Source organism: Syngnathus typhle, linkage group LG7 (assembly GCF_033458585.1).
Source record: "Syngnathus typhle isolate RoL2023-S1 ecotype Sweden linkage group LG7, RoL_Styp_1.0, whole genome shotgun sequence".
Classification (NCBI taxonomy): domain Eukaryota; kingdom Metazoa; phylum Chordata; class Actinopteri; order Syngnathiformes; family Syngnathidae; genus Syngnathus; species Syngnathus typhle.
The window spans coordinates 3,342,050-3,363,691 of record NC_083744.1 but is presented as its reverse complement, the minus strand read 5'-3'; the positions used below and the strand labels follow the sequence as shown (position 1 = coordinate 3,363,691).

The following is a 21,642-nucleotide window of genomic DNA, read 5'->3' as shown; positions in this document are numbered from 1 at the left end:
GGCTGGCATAGTGTACAGGAACATCTGTGCAGAGTATGGACTGGAAGGCTCCATGTTCAAAGTGGGAAGCACCCCCTAAGGTGGCAGAGAACGGGCGAGCCAAGATCCTGTGGGACTTCCAGATCCAGACTGACAAGATGGTGATGGCGAACCAACCGGACATTGTGGTGGTGGACAAACAGCAGAAGAAAGCCGTTGTAGTGGATATAGCAATACCAAGCGATGGCAACATCAGGAAAAAAGAACTTGAGAAGCTAGAGAAATACCAGGGCCTCAAAGAAGAGCTTGAGAAGGCCTGGAAAGTGAAGGCCTCGGTGGTGCCCGTGGTCATTGGGGCATTTGGGGCAGTGACCCCCAAACTGGAGGAGTGGCTACAGCAGATTCCAGAAACAACATCAGACATCTCAGTCCAGAAGAGTGCAGTGCTAGGAACAGCCAAAATACTGCGCAGAACCCTCAAACTCCCAGGCCTCTGGTAGAGGACCCGAGCTTGGAGTGGGAGACCACCCGCGGAGGGTGAGAGTTTTTTTTTTATATATATATATATGTACATGCGTATATATATATATATATATATATATATATATATATATATATATATATATATATATATGTACATGCGTGTATATATATGTGTATATATATATATATGTATATATATATGTATATATATATATATCCATCCATTTTCTGTACCGCTTAGTCCCCACTGGGGTCGCAGGCGTGCTGGAGCCTATCCCAGCCGTCATCGGGCAGTAGGCGGGGGACACCCTGAACCGGTTGCCAGCCAATCGCAGGGCACACAGAGACAAACAACCATTTGCACTCGCACTCACACCTAGGGACAATCGGCCTACCAAGCATGTTTTTGGGATGTGGGAGGAAACCGGAGTGCCCGGAGAAAACCCACGCGGGCCCGGGGAGAACATGCAAACTCCACACAGGGAGGGCCGGAGGTGGAATCGAACCCGCACCCTCCTAACTGTGAGGCGGACGTGCTATCCAAGTGCGCCACCGAGCCGCCTTATATATATATATATATATATATATATATATATATAAAAAAAAAAAATTCCCCTCTCACCCTCCGCGGGTGGTCTCCCACTCCAAGCTCGGGTCCTCTACCAGAGGCCTGGGAGCTTGAGGGTTCTGCGCAGTATTTTGGCTGTTCCTAGCACTGCACTCTTCTGGACTGAGATGTCTGATGTTGTTCCTGGAATCTGCTGTAGCCACTCCTCCAGTTTGGGGGTCACTGCCCCAAGTGCCCCAATGACCACGGGCACCACCGAGGCCTTCACTTTCCAGGCCTTCTCAAGCTCTTCTTTGAGGCCCTGGTATTTCTCTAGCTTCTCAAGTTCTTTTTTCCTGATGTTGCCATCGCTTGGTATTGCTACATCCACTACAACGGCCTTCTTCTGTTGTTTATCCACCACCACAATGTCCGGTTGGTTCGCCATCACCTTCTTGTCAGTCTGGATCTGGAAGTCCCACAGGATCTTGGCTCGCCCATTCTCTGTCACCTTAGGGGGTGCTTCCCACTTTGAACTTGGGGCTTCCAGTCCATACTCTGCACAGATGTTCCTGTACACTATGCCAGCCACTTGGTTATGACGTTCCATGTATGCTTTCCCTGCTAGCATCTTACACCCTGCTGTTATGTGCTGGACTGTCTCAGGGGCCTCTTTGCACAGCCTGCACCTTGGGTCTTGTCTGGTGTGGTAGATCTTGACCTCTATTGCTCTGGTGTTCAGAGCCTGTTCCTGTGCAGCCATGATGAGTGCCTCTGTGCTGTCCTTCAGTCCAGCTTTTTTATATGTATATATATATACATATATATATATATATATATATACATATATATATATATATATATATATATATATATACATATATATATATATATATATATATACATATATATATATAGCCTGTTGTTGCTCGTTCATGTCTGTTCTTGGTGTTGGATTTTGTCGAATAAATTGCCCTCAAAATGCGACTTATACTCCGGAGCGACTTATATTTGGTTTTATTTTCACATTTTTGGGCATTTTATGGCTGGTGCGACTTATACTCCGGAGCGACTTATAGTCCGAAAATTACGGTATATACAGGACTGTCTCAGAAAATTTGAATATTGTGAGAAAGTTTCTTATTTTCTTTAATGCAACTAGAAAAACTAAAGTGTCATACATTTTGGAGTCATTACAAATCAACTGAAATATTGCAAGCCTTTTATTATTTTAATATTGCTGATTAGGGCATACAGCTTAAGAAAACTCAAATATCCTATCTCAAAATATTAGAATATTTCCTCAGACCAAGTTAAAAAAAGCAAAACAAAATCAAACATTTGAAAATGTCCATTAATGCACTCAGTATTTGGTTGGGAATCCTTTTGCAAGGATTACTGCAACCAATGCGGCGTGGCATGGAGGCAATCCGCCTGTGGCATTGCTGAGGTGTTATGGATGCCCAGGATGCTTCAATAGCGGCCTTTAGCTCATTTGCATTGTTGGGTCTGGTGTCTTTCAGCTTCTTCTTCACAATACCCCACAAATTCTCTATGGCGTTCAGGTCAGGGGAATTGGCAGGCCAATCGAGGACAGTAATGCCATAGTCAGTACACCATATACTGGTGGTTTTGGCACTCTGGGCAGGTGCTAGATCTTTGCCGAATTTTAGCTGGTGTGGCTTATAGTTCGGTGCGGTTTATAGTCCGAATTTTACGGTATATGTATTGGTGAAAGAAAGCTCAGCGCCGCCTGTACTTCCTGCGGAAGCTCAGGCGAGCTAGTGCTCCTCCGGCCGTCATGACTACATTCTACCCTGGCGCCATTGAGAGCACCCTCTCCAATTGTATCGCTGTTTGGGGTGGTAGCTGCACTGAATACAACAGGAAGACCTTGCAGCGCATAGTGACCACGACTGGTAAGATTATTGGTGCTTCACTCCCCTCCCTGAAGGACATTTACACCTCCCATCTCACCCCCAAAGCGACCACGATTGTGAGCCTGCGCTCCCGCATCACCAACCTCACCAATAGCTTCATACTCCAGGCTGTTAGGATCCTGAACTCTCTCCCCCCTTCTGCGTAGCGTCCTGTACTTATGCGCTATGTGATTCTGACTGTATGCTGTATGCACACTTGCTCCATTTTTGCTCCTCTTATTTATTGTTATTTGTTTATTTATTATTTATTCATCACTCTTATTTATTCACTGTTTGTGGCTTCTTGTTTTTATTTGTTTGTGTTGTTTACTTGTATGTATACTGTGTACTATGTCTTGTCACCACGGGATAGTGGGAACGCAATTTCAATTTCTTTGTGTGTCTTGGCATGTGAAGAAATTGACAATAAAGCAGACTTTGACTTTGACATATAACTAAGGCAGTGCCCGGTTAGCATGTCTGCCTCACAGTTCAGAGGGTGCGGGTTCGATTCTACCTCCGGTCTTCCCTGTGTGGAGTTTGCATGTTTTCCCTGTGCCTTTGTGGGTTTTCTCCGGGTCCTCCCACATTCTAAAAACATGCTTGGTAGGCTGATTGAGCACTCCAAATTGCACACAGGTGCAGTAGCGGCGCACGCACTACGCTGTAAGCGTTAGGCCTCGCGCGACGCACGTGACGTCCTTATTGATTCTGTCACGTGTATATCCAATTTACTAGTAGCTAGTGTCGCTAGTAGCGCTGCATGGCTTGCATCAGCGTGACATGAACACGCCTACTGCCTGATGAACGCTGGGATTAGGGCTCGTGACCGCCGTGGGGACAAAGCGGCACAGAAAATGGATCGATGGATATTTAAAATACTGGTAGATGAACTACTAATTGGCGAAACCAGACAGACAGACAGACAGACAGCGAGATTACAACCCACCCCATAAAGTACTAGCAGATAATAAAATATTTTCCCACCCCATAAAGTACAATAACAAGCAGATAATAAAATATTTTCTGACAAATAACTTACCATAATCATAATCATTTTCTGCAACTGTGAAAGATGACAGATGATTTGAGAAGAAATTAATAAGATTATGTTAGCATCAGGTAAGTCATAGATAAAACAAGTGTGATAATAGTATATTGCTCAAGCCTGACTAAAGATTTTCTGAAAGGATTTTGCATGTTCAATAACTCAAGTGATTTCATATCTGGGTACTCTGTCTTTCTCGCATCCTCCAAAATTTTGCATGATTGGTTAATGGTAGACTTTGACCATCGTGTGAAAGTTAATGTCTTATAAAAAACAAACAAAAAAAAACATTACACATACAGTATTGACAATATTAGTGAATAGTTGTGAATAGAAGCCAATTCTAATACACTTACATTATGCACTTAGAGTGAACTGCTATTAGCTCTTGGAAATATAAGGAGCTTGCTCCATCAATGCTTTTAAAACCGCTTTTTAAAAAGCTGGCGACATAACATCTTTGCCCATTCTTGAATAAACTCTCTTGATTGAAAGTTGTGATACTCATACGACTCCTTAATTACGATGGCGTATTACAATCACCTGGCAAAAAGCAAGACGACACGACATGACATCATTTAAAGCGATCATGACAAAATTAAAGTCGTCATGTCAAGTTTTAAAGTTACCACGCTGAGATATAAAGTAATCACGATGAGATTTAAAGTAATCATGAAGAGATTGAAAGTAATCATGAAGAGATTGAAAGTTTTCATGATGAAAGTGTGCGTTCTCCATAGCAAATGAAATTGGAAAATAACTGAACTTTATGATAATTATTGTTTAATTTTGGGTAGGCTATGTGACCACTGTATTTTCAAACACAATTGTTTATAATACAGAAAATCCCAACTTTAAATCATCATGGGTTTAGGCACGGTTTTCAATCTCTTCATGATGACTACAAGTTGCTGACATGCTGACTTCAAATCTCAAATATTGACTGACTGACTGACTGACTGACTGACTGACTGACTGACTGACTGACTGACTGACTGACTGACTGACTGACTGACTGACTGACTGACTGACTGACTGACTGACTGACTGACTGACTGACTGACTGACTGACTGACTGACTGACTGACTGACTGACTGACTGACTGACTGACTGACTGACTGACTGACTGACTGACTGACTATCTGCTGTTACCCATTGCCTAATTGACCTGGCAACAGTCAAATAAGGAAGAATTTAATTTTAAGGGTTAGCACTTTTTTCCCCGCTTAAGGCACTTTACAAATTGCATCTGATTTTAGATTGTCGATTTTTTGCTATATCACGGTATTTTGTGCGAAGGCCCCACCGACAGTCACTGTTGAATGCAGCACTAAGTGCAAGCCAGTGGGACAGTGTGTGTAAAAGACACAATGGCATATCTGTGATCATTTCACACTTAAAATAAAAAATATAAACTCAACTTTTTTTTAACAACCACATTAGAAGAATAATTGCTACATACAAAATGTATGAGGGACCAAAATTGCGAAAATTAAACTTAAATAAATAAATAAAAGTGAAACTAAAAATGAATAAAAATTAAGCCCTGACAAGTCGTAGGTGCTGTATTGCCTCTGCTTACTTGTACATCTAATGTAAGTGACAAACTTTTCAATAGCATGCAATATGACCACACGTTACTTACCATTGAAGGGCTTGTCTAGGAAGTGCCCATAGACAGTACTATTTACCACACCCAGGTAATTTTTAGCCTCGAGAGTGTAGTTGCCATTGTTATGATGTGTTGGGTTTTTGAATGTTAGGCATCCCTCAATGTAGTCCTGATAAATATCCATATAAGGACGCACATAATCGGTGTGGGAAATTTCCTGCATTTGTAATGAAACCAGAAATGATCAATGAGACAATCTTTAAATTGAATCAAATAACATCAACCCATCAATGATTCACACTTTGGAGTAATCATCATACCAATGCATACATCAATATTAATTACTTATTTAAATAAATATTGTGATATATGAAATAATATAAATAGAATATAATACAGTAAAACCCTGGAACCCGACGCAAATTGTTGGGAAATCTTTGCCTCAAATCTTGAACAAAGCTTCAGAATCCATGTCCTATTCATACAATTGGTGTCCAGAAAACTTCACCGGCGAGACCATAAGATCACAGGGATTCACGCTGAAGACTTGAGTTCACACCATAACAACCATGTAAAAAAAGAGCTACTGATTTCACCAACAATAGCCATCCTTTTGTTCACGTTGATACGCTTTTGGAACATTATTTCCAGGACTTTGGCTCTTCTACCATGGGTAAGTACATTTTGCATTGAAATTGATTTCTTTTGTCATGTTTAATTTAATTTGAGCTCATTAATTGCCGCATACAGACCGCGTAAGGGTGTGCTATAAGTTTTTGCTGTACTGTATTGTCATTGTTTCTTTGTGATTTTATGTACTGTTTTAGACAAAATTGGAAAAATTGTTTGACTGCGTCTCTTCTTGACGGTCCGTATGGAACGAATCTTCGTTGAGTTCCGGGGTTCTACTGCATAAATATTTAATATTTATTATAACATGTATTTTTCCTGGCGGCTCGGTGACGCACTGGGTAGCACGCCCGCCTCACAGTTAGGAGGGTGCGGGTTCGATTCCACCTCCGGCCCTCCCTGTGTGGAGTTTGCATGTTCTCCCCGGGCCTGCGTGAGTTTTCTCCGGGCACTCCGGTTTCCTCCCACATCCCAAAAACATGCTTGGTAGGCTGATTGAAGACTCCAAATTGTCCCTAAGTGCGAGTGCAAATGGTTGTTTGTCTCTGTGTGCCCTGCGATTGGCTGGCAACCGGGTGTCCCCCGCCTACTGCCCGATGACGGCTGGGATAGGCTCCAGCACACCCGCGACCCCCGTGGGGACTAAGCGGTTCAGAAAATGGGTGGATGGATGGATTTGTCCTATCCAAATTTATGTATTGCATCCTATTGTAACTACTATTCACCAACGGCGCTACCATTTTCGTTGCATAGCTGCTGTACAATGACAATGAAGGTATTCTTTCCATTCTAATATCAATAAACTGTTGGCATGCATCAGAACAAAGACTAGTGCTAAAACAATGATTACTGCCATACTACCAATTGAGTGCTAATGTACATTAGTATTTGTACAGAGTGATGTTAACTGACTGCTTAACTACCTACATAATAAAAACACAAGTATTCTGTTTAGTTTTCTATTTATTCTACTATTCTATTCTGTTGAGAGAGGACATTGAGCCATTTCTTTGAAAGATAAACCAAAGCACCTTGTCATTGTGGAACCATCTTAATTTTGGGTGGGGTGAACCTCTCACTGTGAATTCTATGCAGGTGTCATGGCGACGCTCTGGCTTCTTCAGCTTTACAATAGAAGGAGAAACTAGAATTTAAAAGAGACAGATGTTTTTTTTTAAATTTGTAATAAACATTTAAAGAAACAATTCATTAACACAGTCGTCCCTAATCCTCTTTCCTCAGAGGCCCGGATGTATAATATTGCTACACCCACCAAGAGCCCTTGCGTTGGAGAGATTGCTACTCGCTGTAGGTGTAGGTAAAGCGTTATATGAGTCTTTTGCAACTGCTAGTGCAATCTGTAGTTATTTTTAGATATTTTCTTTCCCCAGAAATGTTAATGGGATTTTAGGCGCGAATCCAGGCTCCCTACCCCATCCAATATCACTGTAATTGCCATTTAGTGTAGACACGAGGCACTTAACCCGCCCCCATTTCCATTGCTCAAGGGTAGGATCTTAGTGTACTGTGTCAAGGCAAGGTATGGTTGCTTTCATTTTCTCTTCTAGAGCCTATTTGTTTGGAGAAACATACCTAAACCACTAGGTGAACATGGGATGGAGTTATACAATAGCTTTAACACGATAATTATTTGAATCAATAAAAGTTTAAAAATTAGAGATCCAATATCATTATTACAAATTCTGAAAAATTTTGAGAAAAAGTATTTTCACATCCAATGTTCTACCACCTGCTGTGACCAATGGATTATTGTATGTATTGTATGATATATGATTCACATCATATATTTTAGTAATTGGTGATATGATATTGATGCCAAGGTATTTCATAACGTGAGGTTTTCACACAAAAGGTGCTGATCCAAGGTGGGTTGCAAATGTATGACAATTGAGCGGTATAGCATTCCTTTTACTGTAATTGATTGTGTATCCTGATAAACACCATCTATATTTCAAATTATTTGAGCAACTGTGGTATTGACTGAAGGGTGAAATAATGTTAACAAAATGTCATCAGCATAAATACTGGCTTTGACATTGTGTCTGCTCAACTTGATACACATTATATTTTGATCAACTTAAACATCACATACTTGTGATTCTCATGCTAAAATGAAGATGGGTGGGGACACTGAACAGCCTAGCCGGGTAGCTGAGTTGGAAGGGTTGGGACAGCATGTTGGTTCATGGTATAATTACTGAATCCACTGTGTACACCAGGGGTGGCCAATCCGCGGCTCGCGAGCCGCATGCGGCTCTTTGGCTGGTTCCATGCGGCTCTTTTACGTTCATATCAACATTTGTGTTTATTTTTCGTACGTATTTGCTTGGCTTGAGTTCAATATGGTATTTTGGTCAAACGTGCATGCGCGTGAGGTGAAATCCCGCAAAGGAGGACGGACAAACCCATTTGAGGAGTGTCAATTTCGCTCTCAAAATCGCAAGGAAAAAATGCACAGCTAAACGGATATATGACGATGAACACAGGGCAGAGCAATTGGTTTAGCTGGCTTTTTAATGAATGGCGACTGTGACTACGGGGGCCCATTAGGTATAGATAACCTGACAAGACGCTAAGCCAGGGGTGGCCAACCCGGCCAAAATGGCAAGGAAAAAATGCACATCTAAACGAATATATGACGATGACCACAGGACGTTTTTAACAGAGTTAAAGTTGTTTTTTGTTAAACGTAATGGCAAGCCATTCTGCCTGATATGTCAGTCGTCATTAGCGCATTTAAAAGCTTCAAATGTTCAGCGCCACTTCAGCTCACTTCATGCCAATATCGATAAGGACTTTGCAAAAGGGACTAAATTTCGCAAGCACAAGTTTGGACACTTTGAAAAGTCAGGCAGAAAAATAGGTACAGTTTTTCAAAAAAAATTACGAAGCACTCAGAGACTGTCACACTTGCATTGTTTCAACTGTCTTGGAACATTGCACGGGCTAAAAAGCCATACAAAGTCAAAGTCAAAGTCAGCTTTATTGTCAATCTCTCCACATGTCACAACACACAAAGAGACCGAAATTACGTTTTTCTCTATCCCACGGTGACGAGACACATAACACGATAGACATACAAGTACGCGACACAATATAAAAACAATTCAAACAATCAATAGTAAGAGTGATGAATAAATAATAAATAAACAGATAACACAATAAATAAGAGGAGCAAAACGGAGCCAGCAAGCATAGCGCAAAAGTAAAAAACATCATAAACAAAAAGGCACAAACAATAAATAATAAGAGTAATAATAAATAATATGAATGTGGAGTTCGTTAAAATATGCCTCAGTGACGAAATCTTGTCTCCTGAAACAACAAATTAAAACGAATGGTTTGTCCCGCCACACATAGTAAGTGAAAAAACGTATGTTTTTGTTTGTGGAATTTGTTGAACTGAGAGTTTATCTGTGTGAGACAATGCACACAATGTTCATTGTTGAAAATGTGGTCTTTGGTCTGTGGTTTTAGTACTGTAGGAGTCAATTTGTCATTATCATGTTGGTGCGATGACAGTAAAAAATGTGGCTCTTAGTTTCTGACTGGTTGGCCACCCCTGGTGTACACCTTGGTCCAAATTCAAACTTAGTGAATAAAACAATCAAAGGCTTTTTCAACATCCAGCGATATTGCTGCAGCTGGATGCTGAACAGTAGATGCTCCTTTCATAAAGAAAAAGTCTCCTTGTGTTGCTAGAGGAAAGTCAGTCTCCAATATCTCTTTTTCATTCATATTTAGGGAATATAATGTTGTCTTTGAAAAAGGACTTAATAGGACTCATTATGTTCACAATAGTCAGATTTATACAGGTTTGAGGAAAATTCTTGAAAGAGTCATTAATTTGTGTTTCACCCAGTACTAAGGCTCCCTTATTGTATACTTCCAATTGTTTTAGTTTGAGTGCTAACATTTTTCCAGGCTTTTCACCTGCCTTGAAATATTTATTCCATAACTAATACGTACACTGCAAAGTAGGTGTCTTCGTGTAAGACTAGTTGTATCTCAGATTTTATCAGTATTTTATATTCTGTACACGAGAAGTGCAGAACAACAGAACTTTATGCCTCTATAATTTACAGTGCAATTTAACACCACTGTAAAATTTAACAACTGAAATAAACCGACAAGTCACAATATAATGCATATTCACAAGCTGTGCTTTACATGTGTGTCCGTGTGTGTGTGCATGCCTGTGTGTGTGCCTTTTTACTTACAGTGAACGTTAAGCTGAATCGAAGCATTGGTCGTGCCTACTATATTAGTGGCTGTGCAGGTCAGGAGGAAGTTGTTGTCATCTCTGCTAACATTTACCAAAGTGATGCGGTTCGAATGAACAGTGTTGTCAAAAACCTTTGCCTGGAGGGAGCACATGGTCATCATAAGATAAAATAAGATAATCCTTTATTATTCCCTCAATGGGGAAACTCCTGTGTTAGCAGCAGTACACTTAACGTATACACACACACGCATGCGGGGAAGGGGGTAAAAGATTTAAAAAAGTAAAAAAAGATTCAAAAAAGTAAAAGGTATATATAATTTAAAAATATGGACAGTGTATACACAATACCGTTTTTTTCCGTGTATAGTGCGCCCCCATGTATAGTACGCACCCCTAAAAATGGCATGCTGATGCTGGAAAAAAGCTTGTACCCATGTATAATACGCACCCAATTTTTATGAATTTTTAAAAAAAATTTTTTTTTTTTTTTTTTTTTTTTTAAGTCCCTATGATCGTCACACACGCAGGGAGGCAATGGGTCCCATTTTTATAGTCTTTGGTATGGTCTTAACTAGGCTGGATGTAATTTTTTTTGTTGGCGTTGATTTCTCCGACTGCCCGTAAACGCACCACCGTGCGCATGGAGCGTGTTTGAAGTGAACAGCAGAGAAGAAAGGAACAAGGCAAAGTGTTGTGAAATAAAATATTACCTGTAATACGGATTTAGGTAGAGAACTGAACTCTCGCTCTTTATATAGCTGACGTGTCTTGCTCATCCGTTCTGCGCATCTGTAATGGCGGCCTCCGTATGATATCCGGTTTGCGTGTGTGCGAGAGCGAGAGAGAGAGAGCGCGCGAGAGAACGCTCAACCGTAGCGCGCCGCCGACCGCCCAACTGCACCGGGCTGGTCGATTATTGTGACAGAGCCGTCGCTGAAATTTAGAAGATATTTTTAAAGTCCTGATGTACTTTCTAAAATTTAAGTGGACCTCAGTGCGCACTGCGCAGGGAGCTTAATTTGGTGCGGTCGCATTGCTTAAAGAGCGCCTTTGTGTTTTAGGATGAACAGCAGAGACCAAAGGAACAAGGCAAAGTGTTGTGAAATAAAATATTACCTGTAATACGCATTTTGTTATTTGCTGATTGAAACTGCTAATTAAACTGTGAATTGAAACTAATAGGAAGAAAACAACTCTCGCTCTTTATATAGCTGACGTGTCTTGCGCATCCGTTCTGTGCATTTTATTTCACAACACTTTGCCTTGTTCCTTTCTTCTCTGCTGTTCACTTCAAACACGCTCCATGCGACCGCAATGCTCTCGTATCAGACGCTTGCTCGATCACCTGCTCGTTTGCTGTCCCGTGCGCGCACGAAGCGCGGTGGTGCGTTTACGGGCAGTCGGAGAAATCAACGCCAACAAAAAAAATTACATCCAGCCTAGTTAAGACCATACCAAAGACTATAAAAATGGGACCCATTGCCTCCCTGCGTGTGTGACGATCATTGGGACTTAAAAAAAAAAAAAAAAAAAAATTCAAAAAAAAACTTTTTTTTTTTTTTTTGTACCCATGTATAATGCGCACCCCAGATTTTAGGACAATAAATTAGTTAAATTTTGCGCACTATACACGGAAAAAAACGGTATACAATATACATTGGCGATAAAAACATATTAGATAAAAAAATAGTGCAAAGGAAGAATAAAAAACAGTGCAAAAAAAGCAGGTAAAAAAAGTGTGAGGTAGACAGATATTGCACATATGATTGCACATATGGTTATTGCACGTTATTATTGCATGTTATTATTGTCCGTTAGCTACAGTGATCGGGCTGGTTGTACAGTCTGATGGCAGCAAGGAGGAAGGACCTGCGATGGCTCTCGGTGGTGCATCGTGCGTGACGAAGCTGGTCACTGATGGAGCTCTCCAGGGTTCTGACAGTCTCATGAAGGGGGTGGGAGACATTGTCCATGATGGAGGACAGCTTAGCCACCATCCTCCTCTCCCCCACCACCTCCACCCGGTCCAGACTGCAGCCCAGGACAAAGCCGGCTTTCTTCACCACCTTGTCCAGCCTCTTCCTCTCCGCTGCAGTGATGCCGCTGCTCCAGCAGACCACCCCATAAAAAATGGCGGACGCCACCACAGAGTCGTAGAAGGTCCTCAGGAGGCCGTCCCTCACTCTGAAGGACCTCAGTCTGTGCAGCAGGTGGAGTCTGCTTTGGCCCTTCTTGTATAGGGCTTGAGTGTTAACAGTCCAGTCCAGTTTATTGTTCATGTGAACACCCAGGTACTTGTAAGACTCCACCATCTCTATGTCCGTTCCCTGGATGTTCACCGGCGAGGGGGGGACTTTGCGCCGGCGGAAGTCCACCACCAGCTCCTTTGTTTTTCCAGAGTTAATCTGGAGGCGGTTCCGCTGGCACCAGTCCACGAATCTGTGATTCAGTTCTCGGTACTCCGTCTCGTCTCCGTTGTTAATGAGACCGACGATGGCGGAGTCGTCCGAGAACTTCTGGAGGTGGCAGGCTGATGTGTGGTGGGTGAAATCAGCTGTGTAGATGGTGAAGAGGAGGGGGGCCAGGACGGTCCCCTGTGGAGCTCCTGTGCTGCAGACCACCGTGTCAGTCACACGGCCTCCTGTCCTCACAAACTGCGGTCTGTTTGCACGGGGGGGTGGTTGGTGGGTTCGGTGGAGTTGAGAGTGGGCTGGGGGGTTTTGGAGGGGAAGTAGCAGGGGGCGGGGTTGAGGTGAGAGTCCTCGGCGCAGAAGAAGCTCCAGTCAGGGGAAGTTGCAGCAGGGCTGGGTGGGTGGGGGGAGGAATGGATGGTTGTTCAAACCGGTTGAAGAACCGGTTCAAGTCATTCACCCACTCCTGATCCCTGTCCAGCGCAGGTCTGGAGTTGGAGATGGTGTTCAGGCTCCTCCAGACCCTGCTGACGTCGTCCCGCTGCAGTTGGTCCTCCATCCTCCTCCTGTAGTTGCTCTTCCCCTCCCTGGTCTTCTTCTTCAGGTCCCTCTTCACCGTTTTCAGCAGGTCCCTGTCTCCTGATTTAAAGACCTTCCTTTTGTCCCTGAGCAGGTCTTTAATCTCAGGGGTGAGCCAAGGTTTGCTGTTTGCAAAATCTCTGACTGTTTTGGTGGGTATGGTGGAGTCTACACAAAAGTTAATGTAGTCTGTGACACAGCTGGTGAGACCGTCGATGTCGTCCCCGTAGTCCCACACCGTGGTCTCAAAACAGTCCTGAAAAGTCTCCAGAGATTATTCAGACCAGATCTGTCTGGTGTGGGTGACTGCTGGTTGCCTGTGCACCAGAGGCTGATACAGGGGGAGAAGGTGGATCAGATCGTGATCAGATCTTCCAAGGGGGGGGGAGGGGGGATGATGTATATGCGTCCTTAAGGTTGGCATAAAAAAGGTCCAGTGTTTTATTTCCTCTGGTGCTGCAGGTGACATATTGGCTGAAAATTGGAAGTGTGGATGAAGGAGAGGCATGATTGAAGTCCCGGTAATAAGGACGGAGGGCAAGTGGATGCTGTGTTTGCAGCCTGCTTACACTGCTGTGCAGGACATCGCGGGCTGCGTCGGCATTAGCATTAGGGGGAACGTACGCAGTTATCGAGATAACGTGCGAGAGTTCCCGCGGCAGGTAGTGTGGCCTCATGCTAACGGCTAGCAGCTCAATGTCCGTGCTGCAGCGTTGCTCTTTGATAGTGATGTGCCCAGGGTTACACCATCTATCGTTCACAAACACAGCAAGCCCCCCTCCTTTCCTCTTACCGCTCTCTCGTGTCCTGGCTGCTGTTATCAGGTTAAATCCGTCCAGAGCGACGGGAGAGTCCGGTGTTTGCTCCGTTAGCCAGGTCTCCGTGAACAGCAGCATGCTGCATTCCCGGTATTCCCGTTGGTGCCGTGCCAGCGCTGTTAGCTCATCCATCTTATTACAGATGGATTGTAGTGGGTTGACATAATTCACCCGGAACCTAAGTTCACGTTGCCGAGTTCCGGTGGGATGGTTTACACGTGTGGGAGTTTCCGGTTTGAGTAGTGTGTGTTAGGATCTCGAAGGGAAAAGAGTCGGCCCGTGGTTGAGAGAAGCAAGTTATAAATGTCATTAAAACAACTGCCGTTGGCACCGTCATTTATCACTCCGCCTCCGACTCCAGTCCTTGCACACCACACTGGTGACCCTGACATCAGTCCCGCTGAGGATTCCGGGACTGAACAGAATACCGAGCGAGACGGCATGGCGCATTCCGCCGTCCTTAGGCTGCCTGAGTTTTGGGAGACTTCTGCAGCAACGTGGTTCGCACAGGCGGAGGCTCAGTTCGCCCTCCGGGGAATTACGGATGACGCTGGGCTGGACGGTCGCGTTGTCGGTCGGGCAGGCGGGAGCTCGGTCAGGTCGGAGGGGCGAGGCGCTGGGGGGCATCTCATCGGCAGTAATGGGGCCACCCCCCTCCCGACAAAGGTGGAAGCGGTCTCCGCTTTTCCCCGCCCACGTTCGGCCCGGGGGCTCCGGGAGTTCCTTGGGATGGTTACATTCTACCACCGATTCATACGCCGGGCGGCCCACATTATGCACCCACTGTATGAGGCCCTTAAGGGTAAAACCCCCAACCAGGACATCGACTGGACCCCCGAGGGGATCAAGGCTTTCGAGGATACTAAGGCTGCGCTGTGCCAGGCCACCATGTTGGTCCACCCGTCGCCTGGAGCCCCGGTCGCCCTCACGACCGACGCATCTGACTACGCAGTTGGTGCTGTATTTGAGCAGTGGGTTGGTGGCGCCTGGCAACCGCTCGCCTTTTTCAGCCGCCAGCTGGTCCCTAGGGAGCGCAAATACAGCACATTCGACAGGGAGCTACTCGGCGTCTGGTTGGCGATCCGCCATTTCCGCTCCATCCTGGAAGGCCGTGAGTTTACGGTTTTCGTCGACCACAAACCCCTCACGTTCTCTATGTCCAAGGTGGCTGAGCCGTGGTCCGCCCGCCAGCAGCGTCAGCTGTCTTTTATCTCCGAGTACACCACAGATATCCGACACATCGCCGGCAAGTCCAACGTGGTCGCCGATTGCCTCTCTAGAGCGGTCATCCACACGGTTCAGCTGGGGCTCGACTACTCAAGTATGAGTGCTGACCAAGCCTCAGATCCTGGGATCCAGTCGCTCAGAGACTCGGACACTGGGCTGCGTCTGGAGGAGGTCGCGGTTGGCGACTCGGTGTCAGGCTGTGGTGCGACCTCTCCACCGGCCAACCTAGACCACTTGTCCCTGCCGGCTGGCAGCGGGCTGTCTTTGAGGCGATACACGGCCTGTCCCATCCTGGCAGAAAAGCGTCCGTGAGGCTGGTGGCTCAGAAGTTCGTCTGGAAAGGGCTGAAGAGGGACGTGCGGGCCTGGGTCGACTCGTGTGTGGCTTGTCAGCGTGCGAAGGTGCACCGCCATACCAAGGCCCCGTTGGAGCCGTTCACTGTCCCCGAAAGGAGGTTCGACCACGTCAACATCGACCTTGTGGGCCCGCTCCCCCCTTCCCATGGTTTCACCTACCTCCTCACCATGGTGGACAGGACGACCCGTTGGCCTGAAGCCGTCCCCCTCTCCTCAACCTCGGCTGCTGACGTGGCCCGGGCGTTTATTGGCACATGGGTCGCGCGCTTTGGAACACCTTCAGACCTCTCCTCGGACCGGGGTGCACAGTTTACTTCCGAGATCTGGAATGTGGTTGCTGGAGGCTTGGGCGTCAAGCTGCACCGCACCACCGCTTATCACCCCCAGGCTAACGGGCTGTGCGAGCGGTTCCACCGCTCCATGAAGGCTGCTCTACGCGCCAGTCTGGTGGATGGCAACTGGGTGGACAGACTTCCCTGGGTCATGCTGGGCCTCAGGACGGCCCCTAAGGAGGACTTGCAGTCCTCGTCTGCTGAGCTCGTCTACGGCCAGGTACTACGAGTTCCTGGGGACTTCATTCCAGACGCCACAACGCCTTGGTCGGCGGCCGGGCAGCGGTCCTCCCTGCTGGAAGTTGCCGGGACGTTCGCACCTGTCCCCACGTCACGGCACTGCACCCCTGTTTCCCGGGTGCCCACCAACCTACGCTCGGCGGGTTTTGTGTTCATCCGCCACGACGCCCACCGCGGGCCGTTGCGTCCGCCTTACGACGGGCCTTTTAAGGTCTTGCAGCACGGGAGTAAGAGCATGGTCGTGGACATCGGCGGTAGGCCTGAGACTATCTCGGTTGATAGGATTAAGCCTGCCCACGTGGATGTTTCCCGGACATTGGAATTGGCGCAGGCCCCACGCCGCGGACGCCCCCCAGCGCCTCGCCCCTCCGACCTGACCGAGCTCCCGCCTGCCCGACCGACAACGCGACCGTCCAGCCCAGCGGTCTTTCCGGCGGCGCCCCCTACCCTTGACCCCCTGCCAGCCCCTGCCACCTACACCCGCTGTGGTCGGGCTGTCGTTCCTTTCCGGCGCGGGGATTTTGACTATGGGTGAATTCTGGGGGGGCATGTGTAGTGGGTTGACATAATTCACCCGGAACCTAAGTTCACGTTGCCGAGTTCCGGTGGGATGGTTTACACGTGTGGGAGTTTCCGGTTTGAGTAGTGTGTGTTAGGATCTCGAAGGGAAAAGAGTCGGCCCGTGGTTGAGAGAAGCAAGTTATAAATGTCATTAAAACAACTGCCGTTGGCACCGTCATTTATCACTCCGCCTCCGACTCCAGTCCTTGCACACCACAGGATCTCACATTCCCGGTGATGATGATGGCACATAACACCCGAGCGTTGTCCTCTTTTCCTCCTCTTCAGCTCGGGGGAAACATCGGGCTTGTAGCCGGTTAGCTTCCCTTGGCTACAGAGGGCTAACAGCTGACCACGGGTGTAAACAATGGAGCGATTACTCCCTGCTTCGGTGGTTGCTGGGGTGATGAACCAGGTAATAATAATAATAATAATAAATTATATTTATAACGCACTTTACATTTGGGGGAATCTCAAAGTGCTACATGGCAGATAAAAAACAAGAAAACAAAACAAGGACAAGTTTAGAACAACTGGACGACAACCAAGATATGAGAGAAATTACGGAAATGCTAAGGTAAAGAGGTGAGTTTTAAGTCCAGTTTTGAAAGAGTCAGTCAGGTGAAAAATAGACTCTTCAATATCCCGCGCACGCCCCCACACCCAGGACCAGCATTCCCCACTCACTAGTAAATAAATGTATATTTTATCCACCTCACTGTTCCTTCTTTCAATCTGCGTTCGGGTCATCACCAAAACCTGACATCGACAGGTGGATCCGTGCAGTGTCTGCTGTGATACGGACTCTATATCAGTCTGTGGTGGTGAAGAAGGAGCTGAGTCAAACGGTGAATCTCTCGATTTACAGGTCAATCTACATTCCTACCCTCACCTATCGTCATGACCTAAAGAATGAGATCATGGATATAAGTGGCCAAAATGAGCTTCCTCTACCAGGGGGTCTGGGCTCTCCCTTTGAGACAGGGTGAGAAGCTTGGTCATCTGGGAGGCACTCTGAGTCGAGGCCCTACTCCCCCACATTGAGAGGAACCAAATGAGGTGGCTCAGGCATCTGATTTGGATGCCTACAGGTCCTTGGCACCCCTCTAGAGAACCTGAAAGAAGTGGGCAGGGAGAGAGAAGTAGAAGAGTACCTACTGCCTCCACGATCCGAGCCCGGATAAGCAGCGGACAATGGATAGAATGACGTAACTCGTTCTGACTTGAATCAGCCCGTATGTTTGCCTTTTATCGTTTTGATAGAATTGTAAATGTCAGGAAATGTTGGTGTGTAACGTGCATGTGTAATGAATTTTAAAACATTACACCTAATTTACACCGACTCTGGAAAGAATGTGTTGCAGCCTCCGTACAGACGCCGCAAGGAAAAGAAAGCAATGGAGTCTACATGTCATTTCACTCCAGCTGCTTTGTGTATCCCTGTGTGGAGCTCTGTAAGGTTTTGGCACTGATACAGAATGAGACCAATAGCCGGATTTACTCATACAATGCACAAGCGTCAGCGATCAGCATGGTTGAAAACCCATTTGTAGCGAATCAGGGAGATGAGGCAGGTGCGCTCTCAAAATGTAACTTATTTAAAAGAACAAGAAGGCAAGGTACAAAGGAGCATCAAAAATGCTAAATAAACACAAGACCAAACAACAAGAATCAAACTAATGGAACAAACACGAGGAAACGGCTTTGCTTGGACACAGAGAACTACCAAACAAAACACCAACTGGAAACAAGATTTAACAGGGACAATGAATCAACAAGGACTGAAAGGAGACAGATAACTACAGAAGAACTGATGAGACCACAATGAAACACTTGGACAAGACACAAAGGAGGGAGCTGATTGGGTAATAAGTGTTAACAATCACAGATGGATGCAATAACCTAACGAGACAGATATTGTTAAAAGGGACACAAGGAGTACATGAATACATGAAACTAAGTTCTAATCAAAATCAAATCAAAAGACTGATCATGACATAAAACCACATACTTACACTTGAATGGCAAGACAATAAAAGTGATGAGAAGTCCTTCAAAGTTCTTTAGGACATTTAACCAACCGTAATTGTATCAGCGAGTTCTTGATTATCAAACCAATATTGAAATGATTACTATTGATTACAGTAAATTTCGGACTATAAACCGTGACTTTTTTCTCAAATTTTGAACCCTGCGGCTTATAGTCCGGTGGGTCTTATAAAGGATTTTTTCCGTGATTTTTCTGATGACTTGATCACTTTTATACACTCATAAAAAGGCTGTGGACCGCTGTTGTGCGGCACTGCTTTGCTGGGTGGAGGGATATGTGACACGTCACTGGGGAGAAAAGTGGTGTGTTGATCGCATGTACATCCGCCAGGTAAATAGTGCCGTATGATTCACACAAAGAAGAGACTGAATGAGATCAAGACGGACATTACTGAAAGGAAGGTTTTATATACAAACCGTCATTATGGGGGACAAAAGAAATGCATATGATGCCGCTTTTAAGTTAAAGGCAGTCGATGTTGATGACATTGTGTAGCGTCACCCTTTTCTTTATTTCCCAGTCACGTCTACTCTGGAGCTATAAGTGTCGCTCGCTAGTTTAATGTAATCTAGCGCTTCGTGCATGAATAAAATTAGCATGAACAGACCCTCATCGTGGAAAATGTTAGAAAAAATGCATAAAAGCGACGACGAAAGAGACTGAGCAAGTGTGTGGCGAAGGATAGCTAACGCTATTCCAATCGGACACTGGGGAGGAAGACTTTGATGAAGGAAGATGAAGACGATGAAGCTCTTTTTTTTTACTTTCACTGGTGTGTTTTTTTAACCAGCCCTGTTAGTGCTGTGCTATCGTGTTGCTGCTGTGTTACCACCGTGTCTCAGTGACTTTTACCGGTATGTTTTTTTTTAATCCAGCCCTATTAGTACTGTGTTACTTCCATGTTGCTGCGGTATTACTGCCGCGTCACAGGCAGTGTTTGGAAAGAAATGTTAAGGTATGTTATTAAAACTTTAAAAAGGCTTTCTGTGTACAGTCTTTCTTTGTAAATAACTCACATGCACACCTCCGTGTTGCTGCGGTACTACAGCTGCGTCACAGACAGCGTTTAGAAAGACATATTAACGTATGTTATTAAAACTTTAAAAAGGCTGTCTGTGTACTGTCTTTCTTTTTGTAAATAACTCATGCGCACGTGCGTTTTATAGTCCGGTGCGGCTTATACGTATAAGAAAAAAACTCAAATATCCCCGAATTTTAGCTGGTGTAGTCCGGTGTAGCTTATAGTCTGAAAATTACGGTATATGATGACTCATGTAGTTTTAATACATTGTGCATCTGAGGTAAACAATGTGTGTTGGACATTTATTTTGAATGATGAGCTATTATCATTTCTGCGTAGGGATGGTCTGAAAGTGCTCTAAATTCGTTTGTGTAATACGCACAAATTCTAGTACGAAGATATTCATGAATCACAGGTTTGTACGCATACATTCGATTGGCATGCAGACTAACGCACTGCTAGTTAATGATCTTTCTAGGTGCAGAATATGTTATTGAGCACTTATAATGTATATCATTATTTTGCGCAAATGGTAAAGATTTTGTGGCTGGCAGTAATACATGCTATACCAATTTTACTGTATATACTGTACATGCTGTATATTGATATAAATTATTAGACTGGAGGCATTGGTCAAGTTTCAGTTAAGGTTTGACTTGAATGTTGGAGTGTTTCTGTTACAGCAAATTCTAATACTGAATAACACTTTCATAGGTGCAAAAAAAGTTTCTTTGCATCACCCCTACCTCTTGTGACTCAAAGGAGTGCAAACCAGTAACGAACCAGTCCACCTTAGGTATTGGGGACCCAGAGCCGTTACATGTTGTAGTTAAACTGTCGCCCTCTGTAACTGTGAAGTTGACATGGCTTGTGGCGATGTCTGGAAGGTCTGCAAAGAAGTAGATATATAAACATACATAACAGGCATGCATGCATGTGCACTGCCCTGCCCTGCATAATTATTGGCAACCATACCCCTAATTCAAGTGCATTTGTTCATTAGGAAAAACATCCCACATTGAGAAATAACTATTTTATATCAAATTATGTTCCACAGTTTTTAGCACCGCTGATGCTAATACTTTTGCCAGCAAAACAACACCTAAACTAATCTATTTTTCCGAGATGGCGGCATGTATGGTTGCAGCGGCCCGTAGCTCTCCAGTTTGGTGTTACTTTTTCCTTGCTTTTTTCTTGCTGTTGCCAAAATCTTGCATGTCAGAACAACAGTATAGCCACCAGAACTTCATTGGTCTTGGCTTGAGGTATAATTTGAACATCACAACAGAATACCAGAAGAAAAAAATTCTAATTTCGTTGTATGCCTGCTATACATTGACAAACACATTCTGTTCTGTTTTATTCTGGTCTTTTCTATTATACAATGTTGCAAAAACAGAGACCATTCAACCATCCGTCTTTGCACATTCTCTTTGAATCATCCAGTGACCTGGGTCATTCCTTTGACTTTTTTAACATTAGACAGTGAGCAACAAACTGCCATAAGATTTTAAGGTCCAGAGGTTCAGCCACTGGTTTTGCAAAGATTCAAAATATGAAGCGGTGCGGCATGATGTGGCAA

At 44.8% G+C, this 21,642-nt stretch overlaps 1 protein-coding gene across 1 annotated transcript in view; it reads right to left on the bottom strand.

The window, feature by feature from the left end:
* LOC133157252 (NT-3 growth factor receptor-like) overlaps window positions 1-21,642 on the bottom strand; it is a 73,341-nt gene that overhangs the window by 23,895 nt on the left and 27,804 nt on the right. The window contains exons 6-10 of the mRNA XM_061283645.1: window positions 20,807-20,949; window positions 10,461-10,602; window positions 7,251-7,363; window positions 5,623-5,806; window positions 3,971-3,994 (exon numbers count right to left, since the gene is read on the bottom strand). Of these exons, the coding sequence (XP_061139629.1) occupies window positions 3,971-3,994; window positions 5,623-5,806; window positions 7,251-7,363; window positions 10,461-10,602; window positions 20,807-20,949 (606 nt within the window). The remainder of the gene's footprint in view (window positions 1-3,970; window positions 3,995-5,622; window positions 5,807-7,250; window positions 7,364-10,460; window positions 10,603-20,806; window positions 20,950-21,642) is intronic.